General features: G+C 34.4%; 3 protein-coding genes across 11 annotated transcripts; 2 read left to right on the top strand and 1 right to left on the bottom strand.

The window, feature by feature from the left end:
* The first annotated feature begins 1797 nt into the window (after nucleotides 1-1797).
* Rnft2 (ring finger protein, transmembrane 2) lies at nucleotides 1798-4594 on the top strand. 9 transcript variants are annotated; one of them, XM_076784935.1, is made up of 6 exons: nucleotides 1798-2010; nucleotides 2476-2545; nucleotides 2644-2725; nucleotides 2824-3558; nucleotides 3627-3842; nucleotides 3915-4594. In XM_076784935.1, exons 3-6 carry the CDS (start codon nucleotides 2654-2656, stop codon nucleotides 4146-4148), a joined length of 1257 nt encoding a protein of 418 aa, XP_076641050.1. In that variant the 5' UTR covers nucleotides 1798-2010; nucleotides 2476-2545; nucleotides 2644-2653; the 3' UTR covers nucleotides 4149-4594. The 9 variants fall into 9 exon arrangements, with proteins under 9 accessions (XP_076641050.1, XP_076641046.1, XP_076641048.1 ...); XM_076784931.1 differs by having other exon boundaries at nucleotides 1799-2010; nucleotides 2644-2734; XM_076784933.1 differs by having other exon boundaries at nucleotides 1799-2098; nucleotides 2644-2734.
* A 219-nt stretch (nucleotides 4595-4813) lies between these two features.
* LOC143352442 (uncharacterized) lies at nucleotides 4814-6662 on the bottom strand. The gene is made up of 2 exons (XM_076784936.1): nucleotides 5168-6662; nucleotides 4814-5088 (listed from the first exon to the last, which is right to left on the bottom strand). The coding sequence occupies exons 1-2, from the start codon at nucleotides 6310-6312 to the stop codon at nucleotides 4959-4961; spliced, it is 1275 nt and encodes a 424-aa protein (XP_076641051.1). The 5' UTR covers nucleotides 6313-6662; the 3' UTR covers nucleotides 4814-4958.
* Nucleotides 6663-7105: 443 nt separating this feature from the next.
* LOC143352457 (fructose-bisphosphate aldolase) lies at nucleotides 7106-15117 on the top strand. Its single transcript, XM_076784964.1, has 6 exons — nucleotides 7106-7144; nucleotides 8198-8410; nucleotides 9760-10076; nucleotides 12522-12744; nucleotides 13290-13469; nucleotides 13974-15117. Exons 1-6 carry the CDS (start codon nucleotides 7106-7108, stop codon nucleotides 14124-14126), a joined length of 1125 nt encoding a protein of 374 aa, XP_076641079.1. The 3' UTR covers nucleotides 14127-15117.
* The last annotated feature ends 5 nt before the right edge of the window (nucleotides 15118-15122 follow it).

The following is a 15122-nucleotide window of genomic DNA, read 5'->3' as shown; positions in this document are numbered from 1 at the left end:
CTCGTTGTCGTCGGATATGACTTTTCGCGTCCTTAATTACTTTTTTCTCTATTATTTTAACAAGAAATTGCCGTTCGTTCAACTTTACCGCCTTCCAAATATCGCGGCATAATCTCGTAAACTCTTTCACCGGTGTAGACTTCCCATCAAATTCAGGCAAAATTTCCGAGGCTAATTTTAAAGAGATTTGGCATCCGCCGACGGATTCGACATTAGAGACAGCGGAAGCAGAAGATAATTCCTCTATATTCGAATTTTCGTACTGTTCAGACACAATCGATGGGGGTTGATACCCCGGTGGCCGAACAAATGGTTTGTCAATTTCATTTCGCATGATCTCAGGGTCACGCCAAGGGATAAGAGAGAAATCGGAGGAGCTATCAGACCGTGAGGTTCCCTGCGGGCACGCGACAACCCACGAGCTAGTCGATCGACCATCGTTACTCATGTTTACACTAGACAATTATCTATCTTAATCTAAATACAAGACTAATCTAATCCTGACTGGTCACTCGAGATAGAAACAATGAACGTGTGTCTTACACTTGAGCTGCTGATGAGTTGACGATGTCCGCTGCTACTGAATTCCAGAAGGGTAGGTTCGTTTACTAGATGTTGTTCCCTTCTTCAAATGGACGTTGGATGTGCAGCTATCAGGATGGCAGGTGCGCAGCAGGTATCCAGTGATTGCCAGTGATTTCAGGGTTGCTTTAGGCTAGCTTGCGTGGCCGCTGATAATCACCTCTTCCGGTATTCACCCGTCGCTCCCTGGGGAAACCACGCCAAAACCCAGGAGGGAAGAGTGGCACGAAAACTCAGTTTGTAATTCACAGTTCAATGTTCACCTGCACTCTTTTATTGTCCTTATTTAATTAAAATACACTGTTAGTTCAGTTCGAATTCTAAGTCACAAATGTGTTCTTTTGAAAAAGCGCGCACGAAAGTTGGCGTATCCCACCGCTGTCACCACTGTTATGTACGTATTAGGGACCCGAAATTACGATACTTGTCTGCAGATGGCACAACCGGTTAATCTATCAATTTCGCGGCATGAGTTCAAACGCCTCAAAGTACTAAGGTACTAAACTCCCGAACGCGGCTTTATCTGGGAAGGGAAAATGGATATTAAATGTTATAAACGTAACTTGGTCGGAAAACTTTACTGTATTTCTAATAATGTTGATGGGTCGACAAAGTGATTTTTTGAGATCAAAAACGAGAGTGTCGCGGGCTTTTGCTCTGTTCCTTTTATCGGACCTCCGGTTCCAGGATGCGTTGATGGTGGGGCGTCGTGAGGTCCAATCAGAAGGGTAGTCTCCTCCCCTAAGTTGCGTGGGCCTAGAATGCGTAAGGCCTCGAAGGAGTGGCCCAAGGGGACGTAATCTGAGGGGTTACTCGCGTGTAGCATGCCACGTGCGTTTCGATTGCCGTTCGATGTCTTCGTAGGTGGCCTCTTGTTCGGGGGTGACTAATTTATGTCTTCCAGGTCCTTGAGGGAGGCTGTAGAGCTGTCTTCTCTCGGGTCTGTTTTTCCTCGTTGTCCTTCGCTTAAGCGGGCCTGGTCCTAGTAGAAGTGGTTCCGCTCCGTTATCGCTTGCAGCTGGCATTCCTTGCGTCTCGCTTTCCCTACTCGAGTGACCTCTTAGCTTAACATAACATTTTCTAACTGCGCTTTCTTAAAAATTATCCTTATAGAATACGTGTCTGTTCGAATACGCGCGGTATCATGTCTAGTTATTACCGAGATGGCGCCTGTTTCGATTAGGGCGACGTCACACTACAGTAAATTTTAACGTCGCCACTTGAGACGGTAGGATAGAGAAGTTCGAAAAAGATGTGGAATTGTCGAATCACTCGGTTTTCCCGCCCAATGCAGATCTTTGTCTGATGGTGTATTTTGTACACATGTGAAAAATCATGATTTTAGCGTATTGACGAGTTCTTAAAGACAGTTCACAATTGTAAGAAGTACAAAAGTTTCGGCTCTGTCGTTGCAGCGTAATGAATATGGTATTATAAAATGTATTAATTGCAGAAAATTATTATATAGGTCGATTGTATTTTATGGTTACAAATCTCAATACACACACACTCTTCGGTAACTACTACATATACCACGACATCCTTCCCCACTTTTCCATATGTTTTGACAATGTTACATTCGTATAAATGTGTAAACACGGATTTGCGATAATTTGTCTTTGTTCTGATTAATAGATAGTTCCCTAGAAGTGTTTGTCCGAAAAAATTCTATTGTACGTAAATCTTTATTCAAGTCACTTGTATTGAAGACGGAATAATATATATTTAGTGCTTTTGATCGCTGTTATTTTGAATGGTTTTTTTTTGCATTTATTAAACGCAGAGTATTTTTAAGATATTGGTAATAGATACTCACGTCCATAGTTTTATAAATTGAAAGTGTTATTTTATGATAAATATGTATATAAATATAAAAACTTATTGTAATTGTAGATAAAGAACGGAGGATAATTGATGTACTTCATAACTCAATACATTACATGATATACCTCATGTAACAAATGTAAGTGACATCAAGCAGTCTTTGGAGTTGATAATGACAGATTCATCAACTACAACCAGATTTGTACCATCTATTAGTATAAGAGGTTTTAATTTTAGTACCAGAACTATGGAACATTCTAGAATATTTGCAAATAATATATCTTCTACTATAGAAGATATTAGACCGCTGATAGAAAATGTACGTGTTGTAAGTGTTTTTTGATATATACTTTTGACACATACATTGTTGTACTAACACTGTGCTTAACAGTAATCTTTCTGTTATTTTGTTTGTAGCCACCTAGGATTACATTAACTTCATTATTAAATATTCAGAGAATTCAAAGTTCATCGAGTATACTACTTCCTTCAACAGATAATTACATAATTGATGTTGAGGGTCAACCAACAATTGATACACAACCACATGGTGGCTCTGATCATAACAATCATCATCACCAACAAACAACTGCTACCGATAATTTTCTCAATAATATTCGTGAAGCTGCAAATGAAGTTGTGGGTGAAAACCACAACAACAATACTAACATTGCCATTAATCATAATATTAATAACAACAACAACAATAATAACACAGAGGAAAACTCTACAGAAACGCTACAAATGAGACCAGAAACGCGTGCATTATTGAAAGGAATGCAAAAATATATATTTTTCATTTTTCTTTTACTTGCCAAAGGTCTTTATGATCATAAAGTTAGTGTATTGAATTTTTTAGTTTTATTTGTCACATTCAATCATGCCAATAATGTTGTGAAACGTGAGATTGCGAAACAACATAATAAAAGTTGGATTTCCCTTTTAGTTATCACATGTTATATTATTGCATGTATAGTTTTTATTCATTTTGAGTATGATACACATATATTTTTTCCTTACACCCAGCCTCTTACAATCTGGGAACTATTATGGTCAGTTTTGATAACAGACTTTATTCTTAAACTTATTACTATTATTTGTAAAGTGTTTTTAACATGTCTACCCTCCAAACTTCTGCCACTACGAAAAAAAGTAAGTTTTAATACATAATTATCTCATAATATTAATAAATTGATAACTAAAGGACAATGTTGTCTTAGGGAAAATATTATCTGATGTTTGAAGCAACATCGCAACTTTATCGATGTGTTGTACCTATACGACCATGGTTATACTATTTTTTTGAAGCATACGAAGGCCCAGAAAAAATTTTGGGAATTATTATGTCTATATTATACATAGTCAGCAAACGAACTGATCTAGTGTCTCGTTTAAAATTATTTCAAACTGCTGCTTGCAAATTATTTCAAAACGTGGTATGTACTGCTATCTGTTTGTAAGAAGTATGTAATAGATTTGTAAAAAGTTAAGAATTTGAAATTTTGTAGAATTTGGGATTGTCACCATCCAAAGAAGAGTTAACAGCATCTGGAGGTATTTGTGCAATTTGTCATGAAGAATATTCAATGCCAGTGAAACTACTCTGTAACCATATCTTTTGTGAATCGTGTGTTTTAACTTGGTTAGATAGAGAACGTTCATGTCCATTATGTCGTGCAGTAATTACTGATGACCCTATTTATCGAGACGGCCATACAACTCGGTTTATTCAGATATATTGACCATACTGTAATATACATTTAATTGCTGAAACTTTCTTTACTTCTTACATTAGTTAAAAAAGCTTCCATTCATCGATTGCAACAAACAATTATAATTTAAATCATTTACACTGTAAAATTTTCTCCAATAGTTTATAACACTTTAGATATTGTTTATTTATTTTTACATTTTTAATGTATGCAATGAGATGACTTTACATTTATAGGGTATTTAATAAGAAAATCAAAACTTAAGTTTTCATACCAATTAAAAAAAAATCAATTGAGGAATTGTATAAATGTTATAACTCTGTAAAATATTTTGTACATAAGACTTAAGTAATAAACATGCGCGCAATAAGATAAGATTTGTATCTCAGAGATGACTTATGAAACGTTAACTTTTTATTTATGAAAATAATGTGACCAATTTATCAAGATAATAAACAATTGCAAAGTTTTTTAAATGCATTAGTCTATTACTTTCCATGTCTATACATTTATATATTAAAAGAAATTGTCAATTTCATACATGGTAACAAATATTACTGATAAAATACGAAAGTTCTGTATTAGATCTGTGTAAAACTGATTTAGAATCTAAATTGATCTCATTACCGATAATATCATAACATTTGGTTACCAATTATAGACTGCTATGTAATGTAAATGTAATCTAACTAACATTACATTGTCGATAAGTTTTATTAATGTACAACGTAAGTATTTTCTTTAAGATATTATAAAACATATTGTCATACTGGACTTTAACACCGACGATAAAGTAATTACTATGTACGGGTATTACTTTAGTATACATAGAAAAATAGTTCAGAAAACATTGGTTTTTAAGCGTGCCTGAAAATATTCTCCATCTCCTTTAGTTGCTTGTTTGTTAATTTCTTTGTGACGTTCTCTACTCACAATTTCTTCTAGAATTTCTCCATCTCCTTTAATTAACCTATAACAATATTAAATGTCTTGTATGCTATTTATAACATATTGATAAAAATTATAGTTGCTTTTTGTCTTTGCATTACCTATATCTTCCAGTTTCCTCATCATATACTCTACGTATCATGTTTTGTTTCTTCTCCCATTCTTCTTTTGTCATTGGTGCCATTGTCTTTGATTTTTCCATCTCTTGTGAAATGTCTTTAGTAACATTATCCTTACATTTGTCAGTATTGCGAGCCTTTTTCTTAGAAGATGACTTCTTTAGCTTTTTCTTCAACTTTTTCTTCATTCTTTTCTTCTTCTTACGTTTCTTCATAACTTTCTTTAATTTTTTAGCTTTTCTCTTTGCTTTCTTGCGTTTCCTTTCATCTTCAGATGTATTGGAACTGCTACTGCTGTCGCTACTACTGCTGCTGCTACTACTAGAACTACTGCTACTACTCTCGCTACTGGTACTGCTAACGCTTGTAGAACTTGAAGAAGATAAGGACCTTTTCCTTTTAGATTTCTTATGAGTAGAATGATCAGTCTTTTCTTCTACATCTTCTTCTTCCCTTTTTTTATCTTTTCCTTTTGAATAGGACTCGTCCACATTACCTTTCCTTGATTCTACTTTATCAGTGTTCGAACGTTTTAAATTTCGTTCTTTTGAATTACTTTCTCTCGAATATTCGCTGGAATCTTTTATGTCTCTCTGATAATCATAGTTCTGGCTGCTCCTACTTCTAGATCTATTATATGGTGGTCTTCTAATATTATGATTTGAAAATCGATTATTTCTCCTTTCGTTATTATACTTATGATATTGTGAATTATTATGCATTCTACTTCTATCATAAAACCCAGAGTGCTTGTAAGGTCGATAATTGAACATACGTTTCCGATTATCTAAATATCCACTGCGTCCTTTATAATACCCTCTACCTTCCCTTGTATTTGTTCGGTACAATCGCATTCCATTTTCATATCTTTTATCCCACTTGTTGCTCCTTTTGTCTTTATCATTAGAGTGTTTAGCTTCACGACTAGAACCACTAGAAGAACTTGAACTGCTCGAGCTGCTTCTATGTTTTGATTTCTTTCTTTTATCTTTACTGCATGCGTTACGCCTGGTTTTCTTAACATCAGAATTGTCGCTTTGTGAAGATACTGATTGCCTTCTGTCCCTTTCTTCCTTACTCTTAACACATTGGTCTGATCGTGAATCACTTTTTTCTCTGTTACTCATTATAATTTTGTTCTATCTTTCTAGACTACATAAATCCAACTGCGATTCAATTCTTATATTTTTTATCTTGTATTTACCGCTAAGTCGCATCAATAGTTAACCTTCAATAAAGCGGATGGTCGCTCCGTCTAAAATGTTCTCGCTTGAAATGGGAGATTATAGTCGTTCATAGATGGATATGTCAACGATAAAATATCGCTAAATATTTCACGAATATTTGCGCACTATCAATGTTCGGATACATACTACTGGCACATAACTACAACTAACCTTGATTTAACAAATTACAACTATAAGTAACTTCTTCATCGATTTCCATTTCAAAAACTTGTCGAAAATTAAGGCAACCTCTCATGGTGAGATTATATGTAAGGCAACATTAGGGATGGATGTAGGGTCTTTTATGATTATTTTCCATCTGTTGGCAGTCGTTTACTAGAAACTGTGCCTTAAGCAAAGAGCAGCCTTAAGCATTGTGGATATTAAATTGAAACGGTACACTTTATTTTCGAAATATTTGAATAGTTCTTTCAATTTTACTCCGTCCAGTATTCCATTAATACTAGCCTTTATACAGTCAAGTGAAAAAAAACTTCTCTTTAATATCATTATTGTTTTATTTTCAGTTTTATAAGAACTGTCTTATTATTGTATCGTTAATAAAAATTCAATTGTTTTGTAATGTGTCCAACCATAAATTTTTGTATCAAAATTTCTTATAAAAACATGTTTAAATTTTCAACAGATTTTTTAATCTATTAGTATCGCTTTTAAGCGTTAAGTAAAGAAAATTATGAAGCGGATTGGTGACAAATGTTCTTGCAAAGAGAAAGTAATTTATTAACTTTTTAAATTCACCAAACGTATAACGATTTTATTTTCGTAACTTTATCAATTTATAAAGAGTATATTATTTGATACTTCATGCAAATCACTGTTAATTATTGATGTCACTATAATTATAAGTTCAGAAATTATGTTATAGTTTTATATGTTACTTATAGCAGTTGCAAACGAAACTTTTAAGAATACGATTTAATAAGGCTTAGATCTTATATCAATATATACGTATGTACATTAAAATAGTTTTTACACTAGTACAAGTCATTTAATTGTTACACTACAAAAATATAGCGTAATAACGACTTGCAGTTCTAATATAAATCGGAATTGTTTACCAGTTCGCACTAAAAAAATACCATTTATTCGAAAATCGGAAGATCATGCTTCTGAAAGATCACTATTCGAAATTAAAAATAACTCGACCGCGTGCCAGCCGCGTTTGTTGACCTCTGTAGCTCTATTCAGAATTTTTAAATTGGTATACATTCCACGTTTTATTGACGTCACTTAAATCACATCAGTTTATTGCAGTTATTCTTAAACAAATTTTATATATATGTTATATATATTTACATATAGTATTATACATATATGATCCAAATTTTGTTACATAATTAAAAAGTAAACTACTAGTTTGAACTTTCGTTATTTACTAGACAAATAAATATGTTATCGTTTAAGAAAAGATAATATATTTCGAAATTGGTGAAAATTAAACTTGCGTAAGTTAAGATTATTGCTATATGTTAGACTAGATACACAATAAAGTATCATTATTAATATTGTGATGACTATGAAAGTATGGAAATTTCATAGGTTTTTATACGATAGTAAATAATATATTACGTAACACATTTATATTGAATATAATTGATAGATTGCACATTTAGTTTCATGAAATTAAGTACAACAGAAAGTAGAATGAAATTTTGTTTTATTTGAATTTTTGTATTTGGTCTATTAAAGTATATGTTTGTTTATACATTCACAACTTTACCATCACAAAAAATCATTGATATATTCTTTTTAAAATATTGTACAGTTAGTGTCGCCGGTAACAAAATATGCGGAACTGAATCCGGCTCTGTGTGCTGAGCTGCGAAAAATTGCAGATACAATTCTCGTCCCTGGGAAAGGGTTAATGGCTTGTGATGAATCCCCAACGAGTTTGAATTCACGATTTGAAGAGTTTGGTATCGAAAATACGGAGACACAACGACGAGATTATCGGCAGATGTTGTTTACCGCTGATGAGGTCATTGCACAACATAATGTCTTATAGATTTGGAGAGTCAATTCGTACTGATTAAAAAATTTTGAATTATTTGTACTAATTTCTAGAAAATCATTTTGACAAATTGAAATTAATGTTTCTTTCGACTGTGCTAAAGGGTTCCACGCAAAAAATTTTTTAAGAGATTTTATAAACCGTTTTCTTTCTTGTACTGAATTCGAAAAATAATAGGGACAGACGAGGGTTACTTTATGGCAAAAAATCGAATTTGATTTATCAGGCACGGTTCGGGATGTTCTAAAATATTTTAATCCTATATTTACAAACATGCTCTTGTAGGTACATATTTGCTTGACAACGGGAACAATATTTCTTAGAATTTTATTTGGCGTACACCAATCCGAAAATTAACATACATATGCATTTACGAATAGTCGTTCCTTTCATTTTGTGAAAAGTTTTTGATCTCTGGAAACCTTATATTTTTATATGTAGTTACAGACACGTACAGTGAGTCACAAAAATTACACTTTGTAACACATACTCGGACTTTAAACTTTGAATAGCTGATTATAAATTTTCGTGTTTTTAGTCTTTACGTCTTGTTTTCAATACGGAATCGGAATAGTTTGGCAAACGGTGATCTGTTGCGTTAAATGGCACGGCAAACGACCGTTGTCGAAGTAATGTTTATATTTCTAATTCTCGAAAGCAACATCACGAGATGAAAATAAAATGTTAAATAAAAAATTTCGTATCCTTTAGCACTAATGTTACAACCTTAAGAAAGATGTAGAAAAAGTGATATTTCGTCTGTTTTATTGTTATTTGTTATTAGTCTGATGTTCCAACCGTGGCGTGTGTAAATCAAGTTAGAAAGAATGCAGACGTTGATTATATTGCTCACACTATAACAATTAATACTTGCACCACCATGAAAGAGACAGACAATTAGAGTAAGGGACCCAAGTACCGTGTCCATATTAATTATACTTATTTTTAAAGCATAATGAATATTAAAAAAGAGATAGTAAATTGTTTTTCATAAAAATCAGATAATGTATACGTTATATATCTCTTTTTTAAATATTCATTGTGCTTTAAAAATTAGTATAATTAATATAGGCACAGTAATTGGCACCCCCACAGCAATTGGGTCCCTTAACTTCTTTAGTTTTTCGTAAACTAATAAATAAAGGATAAGATAAAACACTTTCGTCTTCGATTTTTACATAAAACCTATCTCAGTGTACGAATATTTTTCTGACCCACTGTATCTAGAGAGATACATATGTACGCATTAAAGATCAGTGTAATTGTGCAATGCAAAAGAAATCTGATTCGTAGATGTTTGGACTTTTTTATCACAGTCTCAACTAACAAAATACATAAGCGGTGTTATTCTGCATCCCGAGACAGTTTATCAGAAAACAACCGAGGGCATTAGTTTCGTCGAACTGTTGCAACAAAAGAACATCCTACCCGGCGTGAAGGTCGATACTGGATTAGTCGATCTGTTCGGCACTAATGATGAAAAGACCACCGAAGGGTTAGACAATTTGCAAGAGAGATGTATCCAATACAAACGAGACGGTTGTCATTTCACGAAATGGAGATGCACGTATACGATCTCGGATAACACGCCAAGTCAGATGGCTATGAATACCAATGCAAATGTTCTCGCAAGGTTCGATTCAAAGCAATATACGTATATCAAAACCTTTTATAATTCATAATCTAATACTTATACATCGTGTTTGATAACGTGTAGGTCACGTGTTCTTCTACAAAGTGAAATTAATTTCGATCTATACAAATATTAATAATTAATCCCATTACTCCTATTAATCCCATTAAGTCTGCACGATCTCAACAATATTTTCTGGTTTATATCTTATATCTATTCTATCATTCGGCACGCCCATTTTTTTTAAAAAAGCAGATAAAATATTTTCTAAATATCGATTACATGTGTACTATGCGTCCAATATGAGATGGCAGAGAAAAACTTGAAGGTACCACGTGATGTCCCTCCTTCGCGCTACACGTCTTCCGCTGTTGGCCGAATCGCTTGACGAAGACAGCAAAGCACGTACATATTGAGTGTGACTGGAACAGAGCGATGTGGTGACGTTAAGCGTAAGAGTGGGCTTCGCTGCCTTTTTTTATCGTGAGGGAAATGCATTACGCATCCCCCGAAACCCCTCGGAGGCAAACGGGGGTATGTGGAACTCCCCGGCGGTGTTTGCAATGCCGGGTATACCCACTAAACCCCACGGTGGCCTCCCTGAGCTAATTGGGAGGCGGTCGGGATCTTGAAATCGAATACAATCGACCACCCCCTACCCCCTGGCAACTACGGCCCCATCCCGGGGGGAGAGAAGCTACCCCCATGTGATCCTACTCTAGTAGGAACCCGCGCAGGCTACCCACACCGCCCGCGGCCCCCGGAAAACCCCTCCCTCACTCGAAGGGTTGAGTACCCCCGAGGGGCACACCACCCGGCCGAGGGAGTAGGGGTCCGCTGCCTGGCGTCCAGTACAGTGTCGCTAGATCAAGACTTGTTCCCCCACTCTAATTTCCCTTTCTACCGCGCTATTCCCCACGCTTCTGCCGCGGCCCGGTCACGTGACGCAGAGAGGGGGTAACTTTTTCTCCTCAATTCGTGCTCCCTCCCCTGATCTGGCGACACTGCTGGTGTCAAGAGTGGGGACTCGCAGACCCGTCTGCGCCCCACTGTCGAAATTACTACCTTCTCCTGATGGACGCATAGTACATGAACTTATTGAGGACATTAATCTACATAACATACAGGGTGGGGCAATAACTATGTCCAGTTTGAATATTGCCGTTATTTGTAATAATATGAAAAAATGTTATATAGAAAACTTACACGGTATAGAGGGGGACATATTGTGACACAAACATTTTCTGCGTGGGTGAAGGCATAGAGGAGATTTCAAGGTCAACTCTATTTTTTAAAATGGAATGCTATGTTTTTTTTATCACGATGCGATAGCCAGTGTTGAGACGAATTCAGCGAGTTATCATTGAAGGTCATGCAAGGTCAAATATGGTAGTGAAATAAACTTTATTACCTTACAGGAGATGCTCGAATTGGTGACCGTTTGCGTCAATGCAAAGTTGCAATCTTCGTATCCCTACATCACGTGCATGGCTTATCGTTTCTGACATAGTTATTGCCTCACCCTGTATAAGTATTTCGAAATAGTTGAAATCAACGAGATAAACCCTGTCGTATACATATAATTATCGGATTAATTATATTCTTCTTTTGGTGAATTTTTTAACCGATGCGAAAGTTATTTTCTTCTTACTTTTGAATAAAAAATAAACGTTTTTTGTTACGATTTTAAGTGACACTTATTTTGGGATATGTATATTCGGATACATAGTAATTATAGTCAAGTTACTGTGTCATTACAGAAATAAAAAAATTTATTCTGGTTTGTGATGATAATAAAAGAAAACCATGTTTAGTTTAATATTTTTATTTTTGATATATTATTTACTTATTCGATGTTATAATTATACTTACGGTCAATGTCTGCAACTTTTGTTATTCATACCATTTATATTAAGATAAATTTATACGAAGTCACTATAATTATTGCGCAGCACAATATCCAGTTTGTTTAAAAATGATTTGACGTGTTATATCTACGTTCAAGAGTTCATTATTCGTCGTAAGTTGTATCATTGTAACGAGAAATCGAATTAACTGATTCACACAACTGATAAAAGCAACGGTTACAATTCGATTTTCAGTATCTACTGTAACGGTTGATTGTATTATTAGACTGTTATAAAGTTTACTAATTTTTTCGGAATATATTATTTGAAGATTGTCAAATTTGTGTTAGCAGCACCTTTGACTTTGTCAATGACAAATAACTACTGCATTATTGAATAATAAGAGTTCAATTTGAAATTTCAATTTTTATTGCGAATACTATACGAACGTTACTAATTTTATTCAGCAAACTGTAACTGACGAATATTTTTCAGCCCGTTTTCTCTAGTACATTTTATACGACCGATTTTTGTACGTAGCTCATTTAACTTATCGACTTATTGACCAATGTGTGTAAATCCTTTTTTTCCTCTTAAGATATGCCACAATATGTCAGAGTGCACGATTGGTACCTATTATAGAACCAGAAATATTAAATCCTGGTGACTACGGAATAAATAAAGCATTGGAGGTACACGAAGAAGTCATGTCTATCTTATTTCGTACTCTAAATGAGCATCATGTTTATCTGGAAGGCGCAATCCTAAAACCGGCGATGGTCCTGTCGGGAATCAAGAATACAACTAATTGCACACCACAGGTAAAATATCGTAAAAACTCACTTTAACAATATATACAGTTGTTTGTGAAGTTCTATCACTAATTATAACAAAAAACGAAACGAAATTTATTTTTTCAATTTATTTAAGATTTTAATGTGATCTTATAAAACATAATATAACGAATGAATCACGTGATCCAGAAATTTAATTGTAAATCGTAATGAATAGACTGTAACTATATAAGATTTCATTATGGACCATTTCTATAATAATAATAATAATTCCATTGTCCATTGTTCGGATAATTCCATTTATCGAATAGTTTTTGCAAACTTAGCAAACGTCGCGTTGTAGATATGGTAAGAAAAAATGAAACGCTATTAGCTTTATAATTTATTGCAGCTTAACATCTTAATATGTCTGATAAATTCTTTCAACGTATTTACGTTACTAAGATTATGTCTTAGGGTTCATACTGATAGAATTTTTTTATTTTACTACTTAATCGAATTACTTCATAGCTATTCTGTTTTTAAAGAAATTTTTAAACTCAAATTTCATTTATTTAAATATGTGTTTATAGATAGTTGCCGAAAGCACAGTAACAGGTCTACAGAGAACAGTGCCACCAGCAGTTCCAGGAGTTGTATTTCTTAGCGGTGGACAATCAGATACAGAATCCGTGACGAATTTGAATGCTATTTGCTCTTACGAAGGGAAAATTCCTTGGAAACTTACCTTTTGTTATGGGCGTGCAATACAAGTACGATTGATTATTCTACATTCGTTAAAAATGTAGTAGAACCATCCGTATTTAAATTAATCTGCAAATGGAGATTCGGATATATAAGAATATAATGGAATTTTTTTAATAGTATTGAAAATTACATCATTCACACAGGAGATTGCGAATACTGACAGTTTGTTTAAGCATTACGGGTAGTAGCCCTATGCAAGATTAAATTAACAATTCTTAACAACAGTATAATTGTGTAAAAATTTAGATTGTTTTCGAATGATCAATTTAGTAAGAATTAATATTCAATAAATTATTTGAGCGTACAATGGAAAATTTACTTGAAGGTTGTCTTTCTGTGGATCCAATACATATTGTTTTGTTGCAAAGTTATATATACATTTTTCAACACATCATCGCATAGGGTTCTGTACTAAATTATTATGATTAGAATTAATTTGACCGTGTAGTAGAACGCTTAAACAGTGGGATATTCTGTTCTAGTTTCAATATTTTTATGTTTTCATGAAGAATGCAGCCATGAAGGTTTGGCAGGGACAGCCAGGAAACGTGCAAGAAGCCCAAACAGTCTTACTCGAGAGGACAAGACTCTGTTCTGAAGCAGCTTTGGGCAAATTGACGGGAGACGGAGTGTGCACTAAAAAAGGCCAAAACCCGCAATAATGGACAAATATTTCTCAGATGACTATATTTGTTACATAAATTGTAATCGACGCAACGATTTTTCTATTCTGTTCAAGATATCGCCACAGATTGCGTCATGCGAATTTCATTTATACTTTTCTATTAATCTTTTTTGAAAGCCTTGGGTAGAAAGAATAATACAAAGCAACTTTCGCAAGTGCGTGTTATCAATGAATTAGCTTGATGAAGATAGGGTCAGATTGGTCGGTCAAAAAGGTACACGTGTTTCATCACATGAACGAGTGTGTCAACCTTAACAGTGAAAAGCTCCGTCAATCGTTTCGGCGAATGTCGTGCAAGGTGTCCTTGGTTGACCTCTAACACAGTGGTTTTCATCGAGAGGCATCATCACCGGATGCTTCTTCGTCATAGGTGAATCAATGATGCGCACACGCTCAGAAATTTCCTCCACTAGCGGTCGATATGTCGTCAGTAGATCCCCACTGATCCCCACCGACTATGTTCTCTTGTCTTTCTCGATTTTATGGACCTGTCCGCTAGCACGTGCGCTCCTAGTGTCATAACTTCTCTCTATATGCAATTAATTTCATTTCCGTTAATATAACGGAACGATGGAGGAACAAAAACTTACAAAAATTAATACACATCCCCTACATAGTTTCTTTAATTTTTAAAACGCTACTTACCACTTTCATTGAAGTCAATTGAACGATATAAAGACTGCTCGATTGAGTGACGTTTCAATTATCCTTATTTAATGTTTGCCGCTTCGAACAAATGGACTACGGATCTTTATGCACAATTATTGTGTATATTTTTTCTTTTAATCATTTTAATAAGTCAAGTACAATAGGCAACATCATTCAATTCTTCTAATGTCTTTACAATCTATCCATTTTTACCGTAATGCATAAAATCCGCAGTCTAATTGTAAAATTACTCCAAATAGAAATCAATTCATAAGAATGGAATTGTACACAATTACTCTGTCTTTTTTTTGTATCTTGTTTCAAA

The sequence above is a fragment of the Halictus rubicundus genome, chromosome 3 (assembly GCF_050948215.1).
Source record: "Halictus rubicundus isolate RS-2024b chromosome 3, iyHalRubi1_principal, whole genome shotgun sequence".
Taxonomy (NCBI): Eukaryota; Metazoa; Arthropoda; class Insecta; order Hymenoptera; family Halictidae; genus Halictus; species Halictus rubicundus.
Note: the sequence above shows the minus strand (reverse complement) of the source record. Positions and strands in the feature narration are given on the sequence as shown.

Excerpts from the sequence above, each read along its gene's own strand:
- Rnft2 (XM_076784927.1), top strand. The coding sequence starts at position 2,579 with ATGACAGATTCATCAACTACAACCAGATTTGTACCATCTATTAGTATA. Across the intron at positions 3,559-3,626 it reads TTCTGCCACTACGAAAAAAA|GGAAAATATTATCTGATGTT; the intron begins GTAAGTTTTAAT and ends ATGTTGTCTTAG. Across the intron at positions 3,843-3,914 it reads GCAAATTATTTCAAAACGTG|AATTTGGGATTGTCACCATC; the intron begins GTATGTACTGCT and ends GAAATTTTGTAG.
- LOC143352442 (XM_076784936.1), bottom strand. The coding sequence starts at position 6,312 with ATGAGTAACAGAGAAAAAAGTGATTCACGATCAGACCAATGTGTTAAG. Across the intron at positions 5,089-5,167 it reads GAGGAAACTGGAAGATATAG|GTTAATTAAAGGAGATGGAG; the intron begins GTAATGCAAAGA and ends ATATTGTTATAG.
- LOC143352457 (XM_076784964.1), top strand. The coding sequence starts at position 7,106 with ATGAAGCGGATTGGTGACAAATGTTCTTGCAAAGAGAAA. Across the intron at positions 7,145-8,197 it reads AATGTTCTTGCAAAGAGAAA|TTAGTGTCGCCGGTAACAAA; the intron begins GTAATTTATTAA and ends AATATTGTACAG. Across the intron at positions 12,745-13,289 it reads CAACTAATTGCACACCACAG|ATAGTTGCCGAAAGCACAGT; the intron begins GTAAAATATCGT and ends ATGTGTTTATAG.